This window comes from Pipistrellus kuhlii, unplaced genomic scaffold (assembly GCF_014108245.1).
Source record: "Pipistrellus kuhlii isolate mPipKuh1 unplaced genomic scaffold, mPipKuh1.p scaffold_m20_p_1, whole genome shotgun sequence".
Taxonomy (NCBI): domain Eukaryota; kingdom Metazoa; phylum Chordata; class Mammalia; order Chiroptera; family Vespertilionidae; genus Pipistrellus; species Pipistrellus kuhlii.
The window spans coordinates 84087627-84114806 of NW_023425404.1; the positions used below are offsets into that span (position 1 = coordinate 84087627).

The 27180-nt window shown below is 38.3% G+C and overlaps 1 protein-coding gene across 5 annotated transcripts in view; it reads right to left on the minus strand.

Annotated features, from left to right (window-relative positions):
- Positions 1 to 716: 716 nt before the first annotated feature.
- Positions 717 to 27180, minus strand: part of NRP1 (neuropilin 1) — a 166192-nt gene continuing 139728 nt past the window's right edge. For 2 of the 5 annotated variants that reach the window (XM_036454107.2, XM_036454070.2), the window contains 7 exons: positions 21543 to 21647; positions 17635 to 17694; positions 11913 to 12050; positions 7551 to 7825; positions 6979 to 7075; positions 5499 to 5549; positions 717 to 3572 (listed from right to left, as the gene is read on the minus strand). In XM_036454107.2, the coding sequence (XP_036310000.1) occupies positions 3283 to 3572; positions 5499 to 5549; positions 6979 to 7075; positions 7551 to 7825; positions 11913 to 12050; positions 17635 to 17694; positions 21543 to 21647 (1016 nt within the window). In that variant the 3' untranslated portion in view covers positions 717 to 3282. The remainder of the gene's footprint in view (positions 3573 to 5498; positions 5550 to 6978; positions 7076 to 7550; positions 7826 to 11912; positions 12051 to 17634; positions 17695 to 21542; positions 21648 to 27180) is intronic. The other 3 variants (XM_036454087.2, XM_036454098.2, XM_036454079.2) reach the window with 3 other exon arrangements.

Below are 27180 nucleotides of genomic sequence, written 5' to 3' on the forward strand. Positions count from 1 at the left end.
CACATGGGGACAGGAACTTTGACCACACGGGGATAGCAATCTTGTGTGTTGGATTGGTGGTCAATCTGCATATTACTCTTTTATTAGATAGGATAGAGGCCTGGTGCATGGGTGGGGGCTGGCTGGTTTGCCCTAAAGGATGTCCCGGATCAGGGTAAGGGTTCCCTTGGGGTGTGGGATGGCCTGGGTGAGGGGTCTGTGGTGGTTTGCAGGCTGGCCATGCCCCCCAAAAAGCCAAGTGGAGGCCCTGGTATCTGGAATTTATTTACCTTCTACAATTGAAACTATGTAGCCTGGAGTGGAGCCAAGCTTCCTGCTGGTTTCATGGCTGCAGCCATTTCTGTTTGGATTTGTTTACCTTCTATAATTGAAACTTTGTAGCCTTGAGTGGAGGCTCAGGCTGGTAAGGGCAGGTGGAAAGCTTTCTTCCTCCATTGTTTGGGAAACCCAGGCTTCCCTCCTGCTCTCTGTGGCCACAGCCATCTTGGTTGGGTTTATTTGCATACTCACTCTGATTGGCTTGTGGGTGTGGCTTGTGGGTGTAGTGATTAATTAGTGGTGATTAATTTGCATATTACTCTTTTATTAGGTAGAATTATTTTTTAAAAGAGAACTTAAAAAAACACACAATACCTTGAAAGTTATTTGATGCTGGAATAATACCAAGTTCTTTAACAATAGCAAAGCTAATATAATAAAAGCCATCAGGTTTGGGATATTTTATGAAAATGTTTAATTCAACTGTTTCTTTGGAATGTAGTAGTCATAGTTTGGAATTTAAGTTACAGTTCAGTTCTATGCAGTTTTTATACTACTTAGTGTCTGAGAATACAAATGTCAGTTAAAGTTAAGGCTTCGTTGTTCATTTTGAAACAACAATTTACAAGTGTCATACTGTCATAGAAAATAAAAATTTCTGTAAAAAAAACTTGCACAAAATTTTATGATGGTACAAAACACGAAGCAGTAATATACCAGTAAAATGAAAACATTTTACTACAGGAGGTTTTATAGACTTCAATAAAGAAAAAATATGTTATTTTACACCTTTAAAAATTACGAAACAACCTAAAACAATATAAACTGGACATTTTATAACACTGACTTTACAAATTAATAACTCTATAAACATATAATTTTTAAATATATTTATCAGTGCAAGATACTTTAAAATTTAAAGTCTCAGTATCATTTTTCCTTGGCTGAGGACAACTTAAATTCATTGTCTTTAAAAAAAAAAATAAGTCTTAGTGCTTTTGTCCTGGTATGATTAAAACAAATGAATGAATGCCTCTGGGGACAAAAATCCATTCTTCTTTTATAGTGATCAATACTTTCCTGGAAACTAAATGCATTCTCAATCCAATTAAGCCAAGATGAATGGACTGTCTCCTCCATGATACAAATGTGATTCCCACAAATATTTCTGAGTGAGCCCTGTAGCAATGCAGAAAGGGAGGAAGATCTATGTACAATGAGCCATGACCACAAATAGAGTGAAAACAACCAAAGCTTCTTTGGATTAATTCATATGCTGCTTGATAAGATATTACTTCTTTGAGCTATCAGAAGTATACCTACCAGTCTCAAGACAGGCTTTTTTTTTTTTTTTTTTGTGTGAGCAATTGAAAGTTTCTGGAAGCATTCACTCAAGCCTTGTTTTCTCCGAGTTACTGCTGAAGGGATTTTTAAAAACATTTGTTTTGACTTTATTCATTTTTATTCCCCTTTCTTATCTAAAAACACTTTACCATCAGGCACCAGGATTTCTAGCCTCTTTCTTAAATTAATTATTCTTTTTCACTTTCCTTGTCTTATCTAATATCCAAACAGAAAGGTTTTCATGGATCATTTCTGCATATTTGGATGTAAAAACCAAGGTGTTGGATAATTTGAGACCCTTCCTTTGGGTCTCACTTGAAAGCCAATTAATATAATTTCTTCTCTCAATTTACCATTATTTCTACTAAATGCAAACATTTTTATCAAAGATTATTTTGATTGGAATAAATATAAATGGCTCAAGGAAAAAAGATACTGTCACTTTAACCAGTTAACAAGAAAACCAAAGTTAGACTTTGGAGGGCAGAGTTAGGAATTTCCCTTATTTATTTATTTATTTATTTTCTTACTTACTTATTTTTAAGCATAAAGTCCAGTAAAATTCTTTGCCATTACCAGCAGGTTAAAGCTGCAAGTTTCTTTTCTGGACAATGGCAAATGCTTAAATTTTAAGAGAGAAAAGACAGAGAGATAGGAGAGAAAGAGTTTACATTTGAAAATACATTCCATATGAAAGAACAGTAGGAGAGAATATTGCAGCTTTATACAAAAGGATCAAGAGACATGAAATTGAACTACAGAAAAAACAGAAGAATTAAGCCATGTTGCCAAATCTTCCCAGCCCTTGGTTTTCGGGGGTTGGGGGAGAGGGCTGACATCTTACACTAAAATATACTTTCTTTTTAGTCAGTGGGTCACCAGGGTTTGATTCAAGTTGGGCTTTCACCATCGAAGAACAGAGCGGGTCATTAATGGAACACAACGCGAACCAGTACAAACAAAAAGGCACTTGAGAGGACATGGACTAGCCAGTGCCGTGGATTTCCCTTGTGGTTGTTGGCAGCACGCCAAATTGCCAGCAGTGTCTGGTGATCGGGCAGTTTTCTGTATGGAGTTCACAAGCACGAGGTTTAGTACAACACTGAAAACATCTAGGAAACTTGACGGTATTGCTTCATAAACAGAGGTGACACACTGTACTGGTACTGAAGCTACAGTACTTTAAAGCAAAACCCTAATCCTCCTTTGCCTGGGCACAACGTAGGCGATTATACACAGGTACAGCTTCAGGAGTCCACTAAAATGCAGGGATTCTAATAAACTGTGGGCATGGGCTACAGGTAGCATGTTCGTCAAAAGGGCCCCAGGGAATACACTTGGCACCAGCATCTTGGATTTTGCACAGTTTCAGAAAAGTATCCATAAAAAGAAGAGGAGAGAGGGGGAAGGGGAATCAAAATGAATTATTAAGTCAATCATACTTGGTCTCAACACCAGCATCTGATGATTCAAATTAAACCAACAGAAAAAAGCTGACTGTACATGATTCCGATTGTTAATACAGCTAACTTGTTCATGTCTGTTGGCCATACTCATTGAAACTCCTGAGAAAAGCCTGGCTCAGCGTCATCGACGCATTTTCCAGCCTATACAGTGAAAGATCAACACACTCAAGTTATGTCCTTCACCTCAATTCTCTGTCTTTTCATCTGTCTGCCTTCATGCCTCTGAATAAGTATTCTGTGTGTTCAGTTTGTCTTTTTTCAACTTCACACCATCCACAAGTTCGAAGTTATAGTTCTCCAGGGCAGATAAGTTTCTTTCTGACATTCCATTATGCCAACAAGCACAGTACAGCACGACCCCACAGACAGCACCCAGGAGGACACCCAGGGCACTCATGGCTATGATGGTGATGAGGATGGGGTCCAAGGTCTTCAGCACATTGCCTGGCTTCTTGGAGATGTTCTCATCACCTTCTCCCAGGCTCTCATATCCTGGGGTGCTCCCTAGGGAGAAAAACAAAATTGGATCTATGAGCACTGCCAATATATCACATGGAAGTAGACAGAAAAATAGAGAAAAGGACAGAAAAAGGAGAAAATCGCATGTTTATTTTGCCTGTGCTTGCCCCAGAGCCTGTGGGAGATCTCTGAATTGGGTTTTGGCTCCCTCAGTGCTGGGAAACAGCCAGGTTTGTGTTTGACTCATTGCTGGGAATGGAGATGTGGAAGGCGAGGGAGCTGGGACTCGGTCAGCTAGCCTAGCACATGGACACAACCAATTCTGGGTAAACAGTGGGGTTTACTTCTAATGTAATTTAGCTTTCATGCAACCCACCAGCTGTGCTAGATTGTAATCTGTGATTTTAGTTCTTGGCCAGATATAGTCATTAAGCTTTGCAAAATGCTTAGTCACACATTTGTCTGGAGGAGGATTTAACCTTTCCCTGTGTATTCGCCTCATCCCCGCCCAGAAACGAGGAAACCTCCCAAGCTGCCCTTTCATGGGGTGCTGTGTCCAGTGCTTGGAATGGTTTACACAGTGTTTATTCTCCCACATGGAGATCTTTGATTCAGGGAAGTTTCTCCCAAGTCTACAATGATTTCTCTTAAGAAAAAGAGATCTTGCAGATAAAGAGAATGCTTGCTGTTGACATTAAAAACAGGCCATGGCTCCTATCTAGAGACTGTGTCTGTGCTGTGCCGAATAAAAACCGTTCAGTAATCAGCATCTTTGCAGCCCTGGGGTTTCCCTAGAGACAGTCATACGTCCCTGCAGTTCAGTCCCTGGAGAAATGTTTTCTCTAGAGCAAAACATGAGAGCTTATGAATATGGGAACTTTGATCCTAATTACCTGGTACTAGAAATGAGACTAAAATGTTAATGTGCAACATGCAGGGTGTTTACTTAGGGGTGTTTGGATCAACAAAGATACCAGTCAAAGAAAACCTAACATGTGAGATGCAAGTCCCTAAATAGGGGAAAACAACCCATGGTAAAACATTAGTTTGGAACAACCTTTAGTAATGTTGACATCTCAGAGCAGGCTATGTAGCTAAGCTAAATGAGCCATGTATCTCAATCAAGTTCAAGTCTGGCTGTGGTCGGACTACATTGTTAACAGCAACAGATGCTGATGCTAATGGGCAGGGCTGGGACAAGTGTCCAATGACTCAAAACTGCTGGCTGAGGTGTAGAAACTTATAGAAATAAAATAACACCAGGCAAGGCCTAACTCTGATCAAATGTCTTAAATTGGATCACCAACCAGTGTCCAAAGAAAACACATTTTCAAGGTAATCAATCTCAAGTCAGATGCAACCACCTAAATAGCAATGCTACTTAAGGGAAGTCACTGCCCTGAATTTCAGTCTCCTCATCTGAAAAATGTACCTCAGAGAAAGAGGATAACAGTGAGGAAGATAGAGATCATCTATGCAATAAGTAAAGTGCTTGGGACATTCTAGCTCCTCAATAAATCCTTGTCATCATCGTCATCATCATCATCATCATCATCATCACCACAAAATTAGGGTTCCAGTAGATGAGGATTGGAACATATGCACCAAACTCAACAAATTGTTGCAGACACTGGGCTCCAGCCCTTTAAAGACCATATCTGGATATCAACCAGACCCAAGTATTTGGGTCAGTTTCAAATTACAGTATGAAGATAACTGTAGATCTTAGGTATATCACAGTCCTCACTAGTTATCTATTTCCATTGTTATCAAATGAGACTGGTTCTCTAAGTCCTCTTCCAGCTCATAGAGGAAAGGCCATGGCTGGCATTCTTCCCCACAGCTCAACCACTTACACAATCCTCAAGATTTCATATCAGCTTAAATTGGATTGTGACAGAAAGTTTCCCTATAAATAAAATGAAAGCCATAGAAAACTATTTTAAAAATTGATCAAGAAGATACATTTACCTGTTTCGTCAATTTTATTTTCTGGGTTCTTTTTATCCAGATCTGCTTGTCCTGACAAGTCAAACAAAATTAAAAGAGATATTTGAATTGCCAACAAAATACAATCACACAAGTGCAGAAATCTTACACAAACATACACGCGTGCACACACACACACACACACACACGCACATACACACACATTCATGGTTCAACTAGGTTTCTTTTGGATTTTTATTCACTGATTTTTTCATTTCCTCCAATGTTTTCAACAGACCCTATCAAATCACTGCTGCTTTAGGCATTGTGTATATTCAATATATTATATAATGAAAACTTTTGTAAATTGCTGAAGTGACCAAAATCCCAAAAGGCCTCTTTTGTCTTAATTCACCCAATAGGATCATTCCATTTTGTTACAATTAACATCATATTATGTAATAATATATAACAGAAGTTTAAGTGTAGCAAATGTAGCTTAATACTAATTACTGTGCTATTACACTACCATTAGTGATGCTATATTAAGAACAAGGGCATATGACTTAAGTTTTCTGTCAGATTTTTATCATATATATCCTACCTAATAAAAGAAACATGCAAATTGACTGCAACTTTGCTATGCCCATAAGTCCCGCCTACCAGCCAATCAGAGTGAGTATGCAAATTAACCCAACCAACATGGTGGTTAATTTGCATATCCAGGCCAAAGCGAAGTCTGAATACAGCATAGAAAGAAACCAAGTGCTGCAGAAGGGAGCGAAGCTATGGAGAAGCAAGTTGGGCGATGGAGAAGGGAGGAAAGCAGGTGGGGTGGGGAGAAGAGAAGGAAGCAGGTGGGGCAACAACCGCAGCAGAAAGCTTTATTGCAGGAATCTTCCTGCAATGAGCCATATATATATATATATATATATATATATATATATATATATATATATATATCAGACCATAAAAAACATAAACTCTGAAATACTAGGCAACATTTCTAAATATAATATATTCTTTTGAATCACTTTAAATATTTTAAGAGTCAGTAATATCTACTTATTTGTAATAAAACAAAGAATTATGGCTTCTATGATTCATTAACAATGTAATTATAAATTCACTGTGATTAACATTTTCAAAGGCCTGCTGTTTTGTTTATGCATCAAATAATTAGAATTATCCAGATGTCTGATTTTTCTGCTTTTCACCAGAGTGTTTTAGTATGGCACATATATAGCCTGTAAATTGAGATTTTTTTTTCTTTATTATTATCTTTGGAATCCACATCATCACATATATAGTTTTATAGGTACCATCCAGACATTCTAAAAATGAAGAGTAGGTAATAGGGTAGCTAAAGGAAAACTACCCTGATTTTTGCCCTGTTGCACTAGATTAATCATTTCACATGATATTCTCATAGTTAACAGTGAAATTCCAGGTGTAGATGAATAAGACAAAGATGACCTCATGCCAAGATCCTACCCTTGGTTTCTATAGAACTTATACTTACTTGCGCAATCCTCTTGTGAAATGTGGTTGTTAATACTAATGTCATCCACTGCAATCCCACCAAGGTTTCCTTTGCCAATTTCACCCTCAAAAATCACCTAACAAAATGAGATAATTTTTAGTTATTTAAATATTCAGTCCTAAACAGCAGTGTTTACAAATGCTTGTTCAGCTTAAGCTATAGAACATAAATAAAATTCATGAGATTTCCCATAAGCACATGCTATGCTCATCAATCTATATTAACTGCCTGGTGATGGCATTAAAGTCCTCACACTCTTTTTATAATACAAAACTTAAAACTGAAAGAGGCAGGAAATAAAAGGAATGTTCATTGTTACAGCCCCATTATAAAGTAACATTTTTGTTCCTTTATCAGATAATTGATTCTATTCCTGTAATGTAGGAGACTGAAATATGCTGCTGAGATTATCATTATTGCAGCAATATCTCAAGTTAGGGAACCCCTGAAATAATTTTGAGAATGATTCTGACATGTCACTTGATAACCTTCAAAATATTAACCCCATGTCCCTGAAGCAGCAGCCCTCTCCACTGGGGGAAGGCGTTTACCTGGTAAAGCTTCAGAGACTTGTGGAGCAGGACACGTCCTTCCTTCCAGTGGTCTCCTTGGTGCCCAATGGCTCTCCAGACCAGCTGGTCATATTCTTCTGGTTTCTGGTAGCGCAGCTTGACCCTTAGTGTGCCCACTTGGAAACCAGACATGTGATACCAGAAGGTCAAACAGTGAGCGGAGTTCTGGGAATAAACCACGGGGCTCACCAAACGAGCCACTTTGCCTTTCTGATTTTCGTCAGCTTGGGAGTAGATGAAGTTGCCATCTCCTGCTAGGACAGAAAACTGTGTTAGGGAGAGTGCCCACATTTATGATTCCTTTGTCTCTCTCTCTCTCTCTTTTTTTTTTTTTTTTTTTTTTTTAACTTTCATCACTCAGACTCACTCCTGAGCTGAGTACCAAGAACCCAAACCTGCTTTGCAGTGGAAAAAGGATGGAGTGCAGTTGTTGGGGACCCAAGGTTCGGCTCTGAGCTGCAATAAATGGGCATATGATTGGCGGAAGGCTGCAAAGCAACATTTAGATGCTGATCATTAGGGATGCGTTGGCATAGGGACACAGGCTGTGACTCAGGGTGCCTCTGCACCACTGCAAGCGGACTGAAAGCACCGGGCAGATCTATTTTCGTGCAACTTTAAGTTTGCTTCAGCAGAACCCGTGTGAACACAAACATTAAATGGAATAACTTAGATGTATTCTTATTTATCACTAGAGGCCCAGTGAACAAAATTCGCACATGGGTAGGGTTCCTAGCTGCTGCCCACTGTGAGATGCAAGCTGGGGTCTCCCTTTCCCCAGCTGCCAGGAGGGGCAGAGCCAGCCAGGGGGAGGGGCCATGGGCGGTTAGCGGGCTGGCCCTGCTTTCTGGTTGAACTCCCAGTCAAACTTGCAATTGAACTCCAGGTTGAGGGGACAATTTGCATATTAAGGTTTTATTATATAAGTCTCAAGCAGCAGGACTTCTGGTTGATGATACTTTGGTCACTATAATTGCTTGCTAATAAGAAAACTGCATTTTTTCCAAATAATCTAATGACTTTCCCCCCAAATTCAGATAATTTTTCCCTAGTTTACTTTAATGGCTTATAAATTCCTGAAATAAACCCAAGAGCTTGGGTCTCAACTGTGATCCAGGCTCCTGTATGTTGCGAATGTTTGGTTCAAGGAAAGGAAAGGTTGCATTTTCGAGGCTTTATTAGAATGTGACATTTTGGCAACATAGACACTTGCGGAGCTGTGAGGACCTACTCTAGGCTTTGCTTTTAATTACTCTCAGTGGGAACATTTCCTTTTGCCACCATCTGGTCTAACACACAAGTCATGTTTCACTGTTTGCTCTGCAAATAGAAATCGCCTCCTTTATGCCTCACCTGATGTAGGTGTGAATCTGATGCTAGGGGCCTCAGTGGGCAGAAGGGTGTTTTGTTTGCTGTCCCAGAGGCTTGTGCATTTGTGAGGCAATTTTCTCTGTGCACATAGATTCTTTTATCTGCTTGCCTGTGTCAACAATGTCCGGGGAAGTGAGTAAGGGTAGCTTTCCTCCTTCACTTGGGGGCTTATCTGAGATAGCACTGGAAGGAGCACATTAATGAAACCCATGGGTGGAATAATAAAAGAAGGGAGCAGATAAAAACCACAGCTCCAGGATTATGTTTATGCTCGCAGTGATTGTGAGGGTCCCCTGTGACCAGCTGACTAAGTCCCTCCTGGGGTTTCTCTTATTTGACTAAATTACCAAGTGGCAGTGCCCGTCTTGAAGACAGTGCCATTTCACTGAGAGGAATAGTGGATCAGTCCACCAAGATGGACAGCAAACAGGTAGACAACACACCCATCTTGTCTCACCAACCCTCAGTCTTATGAAAAAAACACACCCTGAAGTTGGAAATCTGCAGAGAGGAAAGACATTTATTGATTTCATGGAATTGATCTGGGCAATTCCTAGAATAGGCAGAAAACAGCAGGAGAAAATCTGTCAGGGGTGGAAGGAGGAAGGCTGAGCAATCTGCCGTGGTCTTGGCCTGGATGCCATTGTAGACAGAAAATTCTGCTCAGGTCACTTTTTGATTTAAAATGCCTCCTTGGCTCCTCACTGCCTTTAGCCCAGCCCCATATCTAACCTCTTCCCATGAGAATCTGTCCGAAGCACACCACTAGCAATCCACTGACACAGACCCCACCCCTCCATAGCTCTGTACATGTCATTCCTTATTCAAACCAAGCTTACACTGTCTGTGGGGCAGGCCTGTTTCCTCTGACCCCTCCTGTCTTATCTTTCACCATCATGATCTCCTTTGGTATAGGGCACCCTCATTCCTCTGCACTCTGATTGTTTCCACCCCGACGCAGACTATGAGCTCTTCAAGGGCAGGGCTACCCTTCCTTAGATGTGCATCTCAAATGCTCAACACAGCATTTGCCATGTAACAACGGGTCTATTCAAATTCCATGTGTTCAGTGAACCGGGTAAAGATGCTGCGCTTCAGGAATCCTCTCTGAGGAGGTGTATAGTTTCATCCTTACAGGTCAGATGCAGAAAAACAAGTGAGATTCCTTTAACTAAATTCAAAAGCGAGCAGTAGGAGGAGATTGTACCTAGGGTAGTGTTGATTTAGAAACAATCTCCATGTCTGGTTTGCAAAGTTCCCCATCCTGTGTCATGGCAGTCTGTGTGCATGTGTGCTGTGCAGGGCTCCTTCACCTGCATTTTCTCACATGAACAAACTCCTTCCTTTCAAAGATTAGGCTCACCCTTCACTCTCTGCAAATGATTGTTTTTTTGTGCTGTGGAGGCTAGACAGCTAAGTAAATCTGGGTGTCTGAGAGAACAAAAAGCACAGATTCTCCTGAAGAAACCACATTTCTCTGCTGTTAATCTAAGACAAGCCCTCCTGTTCTGATGTTCATCACATAAAATACTGATATTTTTCCATTCAGGGGTTTTATCACAGTTCTAGGTCAGGAACTCTGCCATCATTTTCTCAATTAGTGCTATACTTCTGCAAGCCTTTTAGCTTTTGTCTCTGGCTAACATTGTTTTTAACCTTCGAATGTCAGATCCTACTGAGCCATTTTGCTCTACTTTGCATCAGTTTTCCCACCATTACTGCCCTCATTCCAGCTAATTGCATTTGGTTAATTTGATGCCATTTATATGTACAGTCAAAGTATTTTAAGTTTTCTAAAACGGCTTGTCTTAAGATTCAATTGAAAGTATTTCAGAATTGAAGGAGTCCAATTTTATCCAATTTCCTTGTCATTCTCATTAGGCAGAGAGCTAGCTGTGGTGGAAGGAGGCCTATTCAACCTACTTAATGGTTACATTCATCGGGGGTGGGGAGTGGTGGGGGAGAGTGAACAACAAAATGGGAAAGGCTTGAAGTACCCTCTGCCCATCCATCAGCCCACTGACCTATGCGCCCAAAGCACCAGCTTGGGGGAAACTTTGCTTAATGAGATTTCTCAGCAATAGCAAATGCCCTTTTGGAGAATCTTTGGGAAGCCACTACTTGGGTAAGCAGGCCTATAAGCATTAGAGTAAGATATATGTTTGTGGGTTGGGCGTTCCAGATGAGTGTGTGTATGTGTGTTTTTGTAGGGCACTGCTGGCTCTTTATACCATACCTCAAGGTGGGTGATGAAATTACTATGAAGGAAACAGGTGGTGGTAGATAGAAAAGCTCACTGGGGTTGCTGTCAGTTTCTTTCCTCCTCCAACCACTTAATGTTAGAAGGAAAGTAAGACAGGTGGTGGGGTGGCTTGTGACCAGGGATTTGATGTGGTTTCTACGTCCTCAGATTTAAAATCTTCTCCAAAAGAGTAAGAACCCCTCCCTACTTAGATCCACTTCTATTTCAAGGGTCCAGAAAGGGCAAGCATAAAGCTCACTTATTGTTTATTCAACTGTGTAAATACACGAGAGGGCAAATATATGTCTGGACTTGTTTAAAAATAGTCCAGAGTCAGGGATAATAGAGATAAAGTAAGATTCCTGTGATTTGATAATTTTTGAAGTTGGATTGCATACATTTAGGGTTTGTTACTATGTCTTTATACTTTTAAATATGTTGATATTTTCCATCAAAAAGCTCCCAGAAAAGTGTTAAAAAGATACTAATTCACATGATTTTCCCCAGTTTGTTGTTTTTCAGGAGGTCAATCAGTTGCCAAATTTAATCGGCATTTTCTGCTACTGATTTTATCTCTGTTAGGGAAAGAGGTCTTGTTAATTCCAGGAAACAAAAGCATAAGTGAATGCTCTGCAGTATTTTCTGTGCCCCTAGAGTAACAGATCCCAATAACTCTCCACAGTAAGCCTTAATTCAAAGAAATGAGGCCACAGTGAACTCTCCAGTACCTGTGTGATCTTGGATCGGTCCCGTTTTGCTGGTCAGCACACTCCATTTGAGTTGCACGTGATTGTCATGTTCCCAGTGACAGAATGTCTTATGAGATCCCCAGCCAAATTCACAGTTAAAACCATATGTTGGAAACTCTTCAATGGGTGGAAAGGAAAAATAGAGACAAACAGAGAAAGACAGATATAATTATTTAGATCAGAAAGGCCCTTAATTTGTTCATGGAAAGCACAATTTATACAACTTAACATTTGTTTGAAAACTCTGGGAAAGCCACAAAATCTAAAATTACCAGGAAACTCAAAAGATGCACAGAGATGTCAAAACATTTGCAAAATGACGTTTAGTAACTTTTTAAATCCAGCTTTATAAAAAAATGATGGGCTGTCTGTCAAATTGATTTTACATGAAATTTCTGGGAAGGTTACTTTCCAAAGCATGTATGTTATGTCTGTAGGTAGCATTCTCCCTATTTCTGCAATATTTAATATAAAAGCATTTTTGTTTGTGAGGATGGGTTATATAAATTGATACTCACTAATTAAAAAAATCTTAGATATTGTTCAAGGACCTCAAGTCTAGAAATGTGGCAGGTGAATGCCTCATCCTGGAGGCTATTTATATTCTCACCACAGCAGCTAATGCTTCTGGTCTTTAGTGTCAGATCTCTGAAGCACATCTTAAGATTTTTTTCTTCTTCTGTGCTGCTTTATATCAGGTAAATTAATTTTAAGTGCAGTTTCTGCTTTTTCAGTGAATTTTAAAATTTGCATATAAATTGTTCATCCACTTAAAAACCTCAGTGCAAGGTCATGTAAAAACCAAGGCACATTTAAATAACTACCAGTTTTTATTTTTTATTTTCTTTAATCCTCACCTGAGAATATGCTTTTTAATTTTTATTAATTTTAGAAAGAGAGGGAGAGAAAAACATCTATCAGTTGCTTCCCCTTCCTGCCCCAAGCTGCCCCTACTAGGGATTGAGCCTACAACTTGGGCAAGTGCCTTGACTGGGAATTGAATCTGAAACCTTTTGGGTGTACGGGATGACACTAACCAACTGAACCACATTAGCCAGGAATGTTTCTTGTATTTTGAATCTTCCAAACGTTTCCTTTGGGATCTGAAATTAAAGTATAGGTGGATTCTCAGGAAATATTTCTCTTGTGTGTTTTACAAAGTACTATAGTATTTTCTTAAATCCTTTTTTTACTCCACCCTTCTTTTGAAAGTAACTTGAGTTTTAAGCATGGAAAATAATAAAATCATTGATGCTTAGAATTATTTTGGTAAAATGAATCCTAAAGATAAAATGCTCATCCTGCCAGTTCCAGGCCTCCCAGTTAACACTTGATCTTAGCCAAAAGGCCGAGAAGCGATTAGGCCTCCCAGTTAAAATGAAAGAAACACAAAGCCGCCTGTTTTCCCCACAGGATGGGGACAGTGCTCCTCACTGAGATTAGGCAGTCCACAAGATGGCAGCATTGAAACAGAGAGAAACACACTTACGGCACTTGCCCACTGAACTTAAAAATGTTTCAAAACCAACCCAGTGTGCAATAAGGGAAGTGTGGTATTATCTGCTGTTTTAGGGGACAACACATAACAGACTGAGAGCATATCTTGTTTTGATCTTTTCTTTAATTTTACCAAAATATTTATTACAAAACTTTTTTTTTTTTTTTGAGCTTGGCTCCATGGCTCCTCCGTAATTTTAACAATGGGAAGAGGAATTTTAATGGAAAGATTTCTTGAATAGATAAGAATGACTTTCCTTGCACTTTTAGTTTCCAAGGAACTCTTTCCAAATACTAATGTACATTTTTTTGAAAACATTCACTATATGAATTGTTAAATTGAGAAGGATGGAATCATGTTTTCAATGGCAATGTGACCTCTCAAAGCATGCATAAGTAGAGCCAGTGTGAAACAGTAAACTAGTAAGGGATGTGTATAATAGGAACACTTTCAGTTAGTGCAAAAGGGCTACACTTTACAGCCACAGTGTTGTTGGAGAGCTGTATTTCATGTCTAATCTATCAAAACCATGAAATGAGACTTCTAAGAGCCTGAGAAACCCTTTCCAAAATGTATCACACTTGTGCAGCAAAGTCAAATCATGCAGATGAAGTAAAGTAAACTGAACAAAGACTGAATGAACAATCTTGGATGTCAACCACCACAACCCAGGAATGTACATAATCTCATATTAGAAAATGTTAGTATTGAAAAATGTTAATGCATATATGAATTTGTATTTTCTCCTTAAATGTAGTTTATAAGACAAGCATTTACAGGGGGGCAGCAAGCTACTGTGAGACACACATTTCTTGTTATATTTACTTGGTTAATACATTAAATTTATTGTATCATACAGAAAACCACATTATTCATTATTTCAGCTCTCAATATTCTGGTGATATCATAAATATATGAACTTGGGTGTTTTTGCATGGACATGGGACAGCTTTGCCTGAAAAGATGGTTTAGGCATTTCTCCTGCTGCAGTGAATGGCAGTTCACCTTGACCTTCCAATGTTCTTTCTAGTTCTATGAATCTAACATGATGAATTGCTCTAACAATTTGATTTTACTACTCTTTTATATTCTTGTCCTGATTATATAGCTTTCTTTTGTTAATCTTGATTATTTAAAATAAAGTTTTTGAAAATCTATGCATTTTGTAGGGAAAGGTAAGAGTAAGTGTAGCTCAGTGTTGAAAATTCAAGCCTGGGTAGAAAGGCTATTAAACACACAAAATACACATAAACATTTATAGAAGTGAAAAAGAAAAAAAAAAAGAAAAACGGAGAAAGAAAAACAGAGGAGGAGAAAAGAACTGAGAAAGGAAAAAGCAACAGATGAATGAAATAAATGTATAGGGCTATTGATCTTTAAATCTTCAAAATATTACCCAATTCTTGTTAAATTCATTGGGAATAATCTGCCAAAACCGGTTTGGCTCAGCGGTAGAGTGTCGGTCTGCGGACTGAAAGGTCCCAGGTTCGATTCCGGTCAAGGGCATGTACGTTGGTTGCGGGCACATCCCCGAAAGGGGGTGTGCAGGAGGCAGCTGGTCAATGTTTCTCTCTCATCGGCATTTCTAGCTCTCTATTTCTCTCCCTTCCTCTCTTTAAAAAATCAATAAAATATATATTTTTAAAAATAAATAAATTCATTGGGAATAATCTGGCTAAATTCTTTCTTAACTCTTAAAATAGCAGGAAACAGTATTCTGAACTTAAAACAAATTTATAGTCACTGTGAGCACGCACCAGTAGTACTTGCTGAACCTATCTTGACCGCAGTGGAATCATTAGCACCATACATGCACAAGGATTTAACTTTTAAATCTAAATTTCTAGGGAGTGTTTTAACTTGCTTACTTATAGGCCAGATGTTTGCTACAAACAAGTGGAGAAGCTGAGCCCATGTAATCAAAAGTTATGAATATACTCTGAGCTGCTTTAGGGATGTTTGAAGATCCTCAGAAGGTAAAAGTTTTCACAAGAGGGAGCTGGATTTAAAATGCAGAATTTTCATCAATTCCTGTTAGAGAATTAATAGACTTTTATGCATCTGGTTATAACCCAGGCATCATATAAATAATATATGTCCACTGAGTTTATTATATTGATAAGAATTCTCAAAATGAAATCTCGAGACTCTTTATACTGGCCTCATAAAATTCAGATTATAATGAGAGGTTAGGGCTCTGATTTTCTACTGCCTGTAAAGACACCTGAAGAATCTGAAGCCTGCAGAACAATGTGGACCTGACCCCTGGGGAGTTAGACCTGGCCTCTGACTAACACTCTCAGGTCCTTGTGGAGCATTCTGAACATGCACAGAACTCCCCCCAAAACACCAGATATCCATTATCCACAACCAAAGACTTGCTTATTATTTTATTCAGGCAATAGAAAACCAGAAAACCAGGGTGATTTGTAAAGGATTCTGGGCAAACCCTGGAATTCACAATTGGACCCTATCAGTAAACTCTGGCTTGACATGAACTTCTAATAATGGTCTATCTGACTCATCATTTGCACATCTGCTTTCTGACTAGAGTAGATCCTGTGATATGACTGTCTGGCCCTGGAACTCCTCTGTGAAGCCTTCACACCAATGGCCTTGAGCTCATGCACAAATCAAGTGTGTTCACAAAGTCATTCCTGCTCTGACAGTATAGGGAGAATGACCCAATTTGGGGATCTGATTTATCTTTCTGTTTTCTTTGCAGTTGTCATTCTCTTTCATTTCGTTAATGATCCCTAGCTCTTTTGATAGGCAAGATAAAACAGTTCATTGGCAATATATTAGTGGTTTTAATTCATTCTCTGGCAAAAGAAGAAACTAAAATAATAGTTAAAGTGTTTGCTTCATCATTAGAACTTCATTTTTTTCACCTCACCCCTCTTCTCTACTATTGAGTCCAAAAGACCCACTGGTGGTTGTTCCACAGAAAACCACCCTGAAGGGGTAAAGGTTCTCAGGAAAGGAAGGGAGCAAGCAAGAGGCCATGCTTCACTGATGAGGCATTTTCAGCCATTCCAGGTTGCTACACAATCCATTAAGGCCACATTTTATAACATGAAAAGATGTGGGTAGGACTACAGCTTTTTTGGAATTTTTTGGTGAACATATTCTTCTTCTCTTTCATCTTTTGGTATTTGGGTTGTTTGAACTGCGTGGTAGAAGGCTTTTGGCAACCTGAGTACACTACAGGAAACTTGGTGCTAAGTCTAACTGAAGAGAAGTTTATTTTGCAGTTTAATCAGGTCAACAGTGATAAGGACCTTTAAGGAAGCATACTAATTAGAACAATCCTTTATATCCTCTGCCTAGCTGGGTAGTGTCATAGTGCTGAGGAAACACTGATATACACCACATGCCCCATTAATAAATGACTGTGGAGGTGAAGCCTGAGTGAGCTTCTTTAAAGGAAATGGGAGAAACTGGAACGTTGACCTGTTCACCTTACTCTAATGATTAACTTTAAAGTATTTAAAACCTCTGATTGCTTTATACTGACTGTTTTCCTCTGTGTGGATCTGTAGGGAAGAATTCTACAGAACACTAACACAATACAAAGGAGAGTGAGGCCACCTTTTAACTGTGGTTGGCCTTGATAAACAGTAAACTAAGGGCCTTAAAAGTCATTGTGCTTTTCTATTAATAAAAAGATGAGGAGGTGCCGTTCAGGAGGGTGGTCCTCTCCCCACATACAATACAATTAGAACCCTGGCTCCCTGTCCCCCATTTCACGCACACCCACTGGAAATGCTGTTGTAAAACTGCCAACTCTGTGTCAGGCAAAACTGACAAACTTTGCCTGTCTTGATTTCGTAGAATGGTGATGAAAATAAATAGTTAGGCTACTGCTTGTACGACTTCCTTCTTCTGTAGTTTGCAAACACATTCCATGTCCTAGATGTGCTGTGGTTAAACAAAGTATGTTAGCCCATTTCTTCAGTTGAGAGCTGAGTTGTCACCATTTGGCAATTACTGATTGAGCAGGAAATCTCACTCCCTGTCGCAAATACATGTGGATAGAAGGGAGGCAATATTTATGGCTCATGCTTAGAGACCAGATGCTGCATGGCATCTCTTTTCTAGGGCTTTGAGAGAAGCTGAACAGCAATGCTCTATTTTAGAAGGAGACAGGGAGGGAAGACAGGCATATGGGAAATCAACCACATTTTCTATTTTATTTGATACCTGATTGTATGGTGCTGTCTAGTATGGTTGGCTTTTCTGTGGTCAGCACAGTGGTACCACCTGAAAAACAAACACATACAAAAGTGAGAAAAATGAAGCATTGTAGAGAATATGCAGTAGAGTAATGTTGTTATGTACATTAGATAGAGGCAAACATTTTCCACAGCAAATCCTTCACTTAATCTCAGCTGTAGTCATTATTTTGTTTAAATTTTGCTCATCACAATGTCAAGTTCAAATAAACTATTATTTTTTTACCCAGAACATTTAGTCATAAGACATCCAGGTGGTGGAGAGAGTTTGATACTTCATTCCCTGATTCCTAGAATGAACATGGCATGCCATTGCAACAGTAAAAACAAAGGCCTCCAAATGTCCTCAACAACTGGGGCATTAAACCCGGCCAAGACCTCTAAGCTTAAATGAGTTTCCCAAGGTTTCAGACGTGTTCCTTCAGGGGAATTGCAAGGCTGATCCTACAATCTCTTAAAAACTGAAGGTTTAAACTGGTGGCAGTAGTTCCTCCCTTTTTTCTCTCTCTACAAATAGTAGTTGTTTATTTTCCCCCAAGGACAGATATTCTGCCCAGATATTGAAAAAGCTGCAGGAAAATGAGGAAAAACATTTCCTCACAGTTCCAAGGAACTGGAGGTTGCACAAATAACACCCTGAGCAATGTGAACTTTCATTCAGTTTGGGTTGACTTTGAGATTGCTGGTCATGGGACCATGTGGATACTTAGCTGTGTCCTTTTTTTCTCTCTTAGCTCTTTCATTGTCCACTTTTTATCATTATATTTCTGTCCTAAACTTGCCCAACCAGAAGAATCACCTGGACGTTTGTTGAGATTGCAGTTCCCAATCCATTTATTCTCCTCAGATCTCATTAAAAATCAGACTCTCTGGGGGTCAGCCCTTGAAATATGTAATTCTGAAAACTTCTCAGGTGAGTCTCATACTCAAGTAAGCTTAGGAAACATCATTTTGCCATTTATTGCCTACATGCTTGTTTAGGCATTTTTCCTTAAAAGTGTCTGCACTGCAGACCATGGTTAGAGACTATATATTTGCTTTCCTAAGAGATAAATTCCTGTACAGACTCGGAGTAAGGAAGGCATGGGGTAGACCCAAGACTGTCACAAAGAGTTTTGGAGGTGATTATAGGATGCCATTGTAGACCTCACAATAGTATCATTCACTAAAGATCTGTGATCATCTCTATTGTACCCAGCCCTAGTCCTATCCTGCAGCTCCCAAAGATTGGAAATCATCCAGATCATGAATCAGAGCTGTAGAATCATGCTTTTGGAATGGTCTGAAGACTTGTGAGCTAATTGGATGCAGCACCAAGTCATGTTAGCCTTGCTCTCCCAATAAATGTTCCAGCTAAGTGGTCACACATGTTTGTGGCTTCAATGAGGTAGGCACCAGGAAGAAGGAATTATATATATTATGGGTTAGGAAGGTGAATCTATAATGGCAGAATTGGAGGGAGGCCAGAACACATTAGCATTCTCTTCCCAGTGTTCTTATAGGAGAAAAACTCACTTTATAAAACCAATATGCATTATCCGTTTTGTTATAGGTTGGAAGCCAAATTCCACTCTTGAGTACACACAGGTCCAATGTGAAATCTGGCCTCCTAGTGCCTTTGAAGGCAATCTTATTATGTAATGAGTTCAAAGCCATTTGCAAATGAATAACTTGGAGGTGAATTTTCACCTTGACAAGCAAATACTGGAGAGCAAAACCTCTCATTCCCATGCACTTGGTATTTCATCTGGAATTCAGTGTTGTTTATAAGTAACGAGCATTTTACTGTAATACTCATCTCTGTACACAAACAGGTCACCGAGGAAGAGAAATTAAAGCAACAACATCTGCTTTAAGGGACTGAACCCTGTTCAAAAGAGCCTTGATCCTAATCTCCCCCATCTATCAGGGTTAAAGTGAGAAAGCTTTTAGTTTGTTTTTCTTGTATTGAACCTTCAAAACATTCTGTGCCAGAGTGAGCAAGGAGAATGCAGAATGAACCTAGGTCGTGAATTGTTCACATGTGAAAAGGCACCTGACTTAGGTGATGGTTTTGCTCTTTGCAAACATTTATATATGAGAGCACCCTTTTTCAGGAAAGGATACCAAATAGCTTCACAAACTTGGTTATAATGCAATAAATACATATGAAACATGAAATGCCTTCTAAAATCCCTTCTTGATGAGGGCATGAATTGTACATTATGAGCACCCCAGAAGTTCTTAGTATCATGCCTATATTTATAGAATTATGGAGACAAATGTGATGGCCTGAGAAAATAACTTTTTTTGCCATGGTAATATGAACAGGAATGAAATTTTTTTTCTATGTACAGAAAATATGATTACAAAAGCTGTAGATAAGCCATAACCTTATAGTTTGAAAGTATTGCCAGTTTTCCACTATAAATGACTCATTTTCTGTGGTTTATAATTGTTGCCATACACAATTTGCTCCAGGCTAACATACTTGCTCTATTTCATTAAAAGGTTTTAGTTTCAATTGATTCAGTAATGAACTGATATAAAAATGAGAAAGTTGGTTGTTCTGATATGAGGCTTTGTAAATCTGAGGCTTTGTTCTAATCTATATTAACTGACCACTTTAGGGTATATAAAGAAAAGAACCCTCTCCACAAGAGGCTAATTGAAAAGGGTATACTTCAATTATTGCAGCCATTCCTTTTTATGAGGAATTTCACTACGGATGTGTGATATGGTCTACAAAAAGCCTGAGGATTGGGGCAGTGCTTACAGGCAACCCTGGGAAGGTTCCAGGGGACCTGGTTCATAGAATGGCACTCTGTTTCTAACCTCTGCTGTAGAGTTTTAAGCTTCAACTTGACATCTTGCAAAAAAAATCAACTCTGTATTAATTAGAGTAATTTTTGTAGCTTATGGCTACATATATAAGTTTTATTTTCAAATGCACAAAGCAATGTAGCATTTATTGGCCACATGAATGCATTATCCAATAACATTATGCACTGTTATGAAATTACATGAAAATTAATTATGTGGGCTCTCTGAGTCCTTTCTAAGCAAAAATACAGACCTTCATCCAAGGGTTCAATCTAAAGTGAGAGTCAGATGCTATATGAAGCTGCATTTTGACCCGGATAAAGGTCCCATGGTACCTTTTGCAACAATAGGGTGGAAATTGCTTGGGCCAATTTAAAATTGGTGTAATCCCATTTCCTCATTTGCCTAACATTTGCTCTGCCATTCCAATTGGAAGAGAAGGTCACTTGCTAGCTCTGAGGGTTTTAGAATATTATGGAGTAATACTCTAAATTAATTAGTGAGACATTTGGCACACACCAGCCCTGATATACTTGCTAGTCGTTGGTAATGTGTAATGACAATTGATTCTGTTATTGAAATTTTTAATGTAAAATGATTTACCAAATCCAATTTAAAAGTTTCATTACAAATACAAGCCTAATTTCATCAATTAGTTGGATAAAGGGCCCACTCAAAAAAAAGTATCCCACTAGAAAAGAAAAATAAGCATTCTAAAATGTGGTTATGTACTAGAAATTAATGTGATAATGGGGTGGAGGATTGAAGATGGGGATCTGTTTAGCACTTTTAGTCATGGAAAAATACTTATTCAATTAAAATAATCCTAGCATCAGCTCTAAAAATACTAAAATTATAATTTCAAGTGGCCATGACTAAGAACAAGTTCTTTACATGAAGGAAACAAAAATGCATGTCTTCTGGCAAGGCTGCTTTTGTTGAGACAGCTCTGCCACCACCCTCATGACCACTGCCATGAGGAGCTACACAAACACAAACAGGCATTAGTTAGGTGGTCTCAATGGCAGCATGAACTGAAATGGAATAGCAATGGGATGGAGATGGTTTCTGCACCTGTGAGCTGGAAGTCATCACCTGTTCCACTGTGGCAGTTGGCCTGGTCATCATCACATTCATCCACCAGGTTCGCGTTGGGAGTGGTCGGTCCAGCTGTAGGTGCTGAAACAAGATCCAAGAATTAGTACCTCACCTCTGAAATGTATTCTTAAACCTCTGGCTGTTGAATCTACTAACATTTTGTAGGAAACTCAAATCTGTGGCAAGGAGGCCAGCAGCATGGTTCATCTCTTTCAGGAGCTAAATAGACTTGAATTTTGCAGTATCCATTGGGGACTGCTTTGTTTTGGTAGTTGATCCATATCTACTAAATGGAATTGAGTGCCTTAGCATTTTCTTATTGTTAGCTACATATACATCTTTTTCCTGAAAGTTCTTGAATTCTCACTAGTTATTTATTCATGATCCTAGAGCTGAGAAGTTTATTTCACATGTATTGAATGAACTGTTTTTCCTTTCATATTCAAGGTGCTAGAGAACTCCCTTGTCAAGAATTCTTTAAAAATATATATATTTTATTAATTTTTTTACAAAGAGGAAGGGAGAGGGATAGAGAGTTAGAAACATTGATGAGAGAGAAGTATCGATTAGCTGCCTCCTACACACTCCCTACTGGGTATGCACTGCAACCAAGGTATGCCCTTGACCGGAATCGAACCTGGGACCCTTGAGTCCGCAGGCCGACGCTCTATCCCTTGAGCCAAACCAGTTAGAGCATGAATTCTTTTTATATTCTTAGTACTTACTAAATTTGCTAAGTCCATATTATATTTTCCTCCCAAAGAGATCCCCAACACATTCAGTTTTAGTATAATATTGTTCTTTTTTGTGCTCTTTAAAGAGTAACTCTGTTTCCATAAATTTATGGTCCCTCTCCAGATCAGGTGTCTGAGAGGACTTTTCTGATATATCCTGGGGTCATTTTACCTTAATTCCCAGAGGATGGCATTCCACTGCTGGCAGGTATTCCCATACCTTTGAGTTTGTAAATGAAAGGTATCTAACATTAATCGAAGTCCACTTTTAAAGTTTTTTAAATTTAGTTCACTCTACTTTTTTTCCGGCTTGTTATTCATTTTTTGCAAACTGTTTACTATTTTACAGTTTGGGGCATACATCTCACTTTATGAGGCTGGAGATGTTTGAGAATCAGACAAGAATGGGGGCATGTTCTCTAATAGCTTCTAGCCAGTAGGAATGTGCTGGTAACTGATGCTTTCTCAATAAAAATTTGACATTGTTATCGTGCTTAAATACTGAACAGAGTTATGATCAATGTAGAAATGTAGCTAGTTTCAATTTCTACAGCTGTCCCAAAGCACACACCAACAGTAACGAGGAAATCAGCATGTACAGATATTGTGCATGCTGTTTAGGCATACAGTCTACACTTTAAAAAAAACCATTTAAAATATATTTTATTAATTTTTTACAGAGTGGAAGGGGAAGGGATAGAGAGCTAGAAACATTGATGAGAGAGAAACATTGATCAGCTGCCTCCTGCACACCCGCTACCGGGGATATGCCTACAACCATTGTACATGCACTTAACCAGAATTGAACCTGGGACCCTTCAGTCCACAGACCGACCCTGTATCCACTGAGCCAAACTGGCTTTAGCTTTTTGGTTGATCTCTTAACTTCCTTGCCTTTTCTCTGAAGTTTGAATAGCTCTGTTCAAAGCTTCTCTGTCTCTGATCAATTTTAGTTCATCAGTTTATGTTGTTCATTATATTCCACAAGTGAGTGGATCATGTGATATTTATCTTTCTCTGACTGACTTATTTTGCTTAGAATAATGCACTCCAGGGCCATTCATTCTGTTGCAAATGGTAAGAGTTCTTTCTTTTTTATAGCAGCATAGTATTTCATTTTGTAAATGTACCACCATTTTTTTTAATTCACCCATCTGCTGATGGGCACTTACGCTGTTTCCAAAGCTTAGCTATTGTAAATTGTGTTGCTATGAACATAGGGTGCATATATCCTTTCTGATTGGTGTCATTTATTTCTTGCAATATATGTCTAAAGTGGGATTACTAGGTCAAATTTTTAATTTTTTGAGGAAACTCCATGCTGTTTTCCATAGTGACTGCATCAGTTTGCATTCCTACCAACAGTGAACAAGGGTTCCCTTTTCTCCACATCCTCGCCATCACTTGTCATTTGTTGATGATAGCTATTCTGACAGGTATGAAATGGTACCTCATTGTTGTTTTAATTTGCATTTCTGGGATGATTAGTGACTTGAGCATATTTTCATATGTCTCTTTGCCTTCTTTATGTCCTCTTTCGGAAAGTGTCTATTTAGATCTTTTGCTCATTTGTTAATTGGATTGTTCATCTTCCCTTTCTTAAGATGTATGTGTTCCCTATAAATTTTGGAGATTAGGTCCTTATCTGATATAACATTGGCAAATATGTTTTCCCATGCAGTGGGCTTTCTTGTTATCTTGTTGATGGTTTCTTTTGCTGTGCAGAAGCTTTTTATTTTGATGCAGTCCCATTTGTTTATTTTCTCTTTAGCCTCCATTGCCCTAGGAGCTGTATCAGTAAAGATGTTGCTTTGGTATCATATGTCTGATATTTTGCTGGCTATGAATTCTTTAGGATTTTGATGGTTTCCCATCTTACATTTATGTCCTTTATCCATTTTGAGTTTATTTTTGTGTATGGTGTAAGTTGGTGGTCTAGTTTCATTTTTTTCATGTATGTATTAAATTTTCCCAACACCATTTATTGAAAAGACTATCCTGACTCCCATGGTATGGACTTGCTTCCTTTGTCAAATATTAATTGAGCAAAGTAGGTTGGGCTGGTTGCTGGGTTCTCTGTTCTGTTCCATTGGTCTATATGTCTGTTCTTGAGCTAGTATCAAGCAGTTTTCAGAACTGTAGCTTGGTAATATAGCTTGATATCTGGTATTGTGATCCCTCCAACTTTATTCTTCTCTATCAAGGTTGCTGTGGCTATTTGTGGTCTTTTTTTATTCCAGATGGATTTTAGGAGAGTTTATTCTAGGTCTGTGAAATATACCATTAGCATTTTAATGGGGATTGCATAAATCTATAGATTGCTTTGGGTAGTATGGATATTTTAATGATGTTGATTCTACCAATCCATGAACACAGGATGTTCTTCCATTTGTTTATGTCTTCCTCTATCTCTTCTTTCAATGTCCTATGGTTTTCTGAGTACAGGTCTTTTACCTCCTTAGTTAAGTTTATTTCTTGGTATCTTAATTTTTTTGGTGTGATGGTAAATTGGATTGTTTTTGTTGTTTTTCTTTCTATGAGTTCGTTATTGGTGTATAAAAAAGGCCAGATTTCTGGATGTTAATTTTGTATTCTGCTACATTGCCAAATTCATTTATTAAATCTAGTAGTTTTTTTTTTAATAAGATTTTTAGGGTTTTCTCTGTATAGTATCATGTCATCTGAGAATAATGACAGTTTTACTTCTTTTCTAATTTGGATGCCTTTTATTTCTTCTTCTTGTCTAATTGCTATGGCTAGCACTCCCAGTAATATGTCTAACAAGATTGTTGTGGCTATTTGAGGTCTTTTGAAGTTCCATATAAATTTTAGAATTATTTGCTCTAATTCTGTAAAAAATTCCATTGGTATTTTAAAAGAGATTGCACTGAATCTATAGATTGCTTCAGGAGTATGCTTTTACAATAAATATTGGATGGATTAACATTGAGGTCAAGGAATAAATAAAAAGAAATTGGTTGCTTTTTATTTTATTTTTAATATGCTTTAATTGATTGCAGAGAAAGGAAAGGAAAGGGGGAGAAACATCAATGATGTGCGAGAAACATCAATTAGCTTCCTTCTGCATGCCCCCCAATGGGAATTGATCCCACACCTAGGCATGTACCCAGACTTAGGAATCAAACCATGACCTCCTAGTTCATGGGTTTGTGCTCAACCACTGAGATACACCAGCTGAGCTTGGTTGTATTTTTACACACCAATAACAAACTATCAGAAAGAAAAGGTAAGAAAACAATCCCATGTGAAACTGCATCCAAAAACAAAAACAAAAAAACAAAAAAATACCCTTGGAATAAATTTAACCAAGGGGATAAAAGACCTGTACTTGGAAAATCAGAAGATTGTAAAGAAATTAAAGGAGATACAAATAAATGGCAGGATATACCATGTCATGGATAAGAAGAAGCAATATTGTTAAAATTTCCATACTCATTTAGCTTTTTCTCATCTGAAGCACTTTATTTCTTCTTCAGTTTTCAATTATAGCCTTTCTGAGAAGTGCATAGTCTTGGTTATAGGTCTTTTTTTTTCATCACTTTGAATATTTCATGCTAATCTTTTCTGGTCTGAAATGCTTTTGTTGAGAAACAGCTGATATTCATATTGGAATTCCCTTGTAGGTAACTGACTATCTTTCTCTTGCTGTTTTTAAGATTCTCTCTTTATCCTTAACCTTTGCCATTTTATTTTATTTTTTAATATATTTTATTGATTTTTTACAGAGAGGAAGGGAGAAGGATAGAGAGCTAGAAACATCGATGAGAGAGAAACATCAACCAGCTGCCTCCTGCACACCCACTAACGGAGATGTGCCCACAACCAATGTACAGGCCCTTGACCGGAATCGAACCTGGGACCTTTCAGTCCGCAGACTGACACTCTACCGCTGAGCCAAACCGGTTTCAGCAGCTTTGCCATTTTTAATTATGATGTGTCTTTGTGTGGGCCTCTTTGGATCTTTTTCCTTCACTAGGTTAGGAAAGTTTTTATCCATCATTTCTTCAAATAGGTTCTCAATCCCTTAATCTTTGTTCTCCTGGTAGCTTATGAAGTAGTTTTGTTACATTTCATGTTGTCTCAAAGGTCCTTTAAACTATGCTCATTTTTAAAAAATAATCTTTTTTCTCTTTGCTGCTCTGATTGGCTGTTTTCTGCTACCTTGTCTTCCAAATCACTGATTTGATCCTGTGTTCATGTTTATTCCTTTGTAGTATATTCTTCATTTGAGATATTATGCTCTTCATTTGTTATTTTTTCTTCATGCTGTTGAAGTTCTCAATATATTCCTTGAAGTTATTATTAAGTTCCTCAAACATTGTTAAAACCATTATTATTTGTGTGTGTTATTTTTTCCTTCTTTTTAATTGTTTAAAGTATTGCATATGTCTCTTTTTCCCAATTGATCCCTCTCCAGTCATTCCCAGATCCCATGACAAGCTCTCACAATCCCAGTGTCAGTGTTCATTGCTTATGCTAATATGCATGCATACAAGTCCTTTGGTTGATCTCTTACCCCTTCTACTTCCTCAGCCTTTTTATTAATCAGTTTATATTGTTCATTATATCCTCCATATTAGTGAGATCATGTGATATTTATCTTTCTCTGACTGGTTTATTTCACTTAGCATAATGCTCTCCAGTTCCATCCATGTTGTTGCAAATGGTAAAAGTTCTTTCTTTTTTAGAGCAGTGTAGTATTCAATTGTGAAGATGTACCACAGTTTTTTAATCCACTCATCTGCTGATGGACACTTGGGCCGTTTCCAAATCTTAACTATTATAAATTGTGCTGCTATGAACATAGGAGAAAATCATTATTCTAGATATCTGGTAAATTGCTTTCCTCCATTTCATTT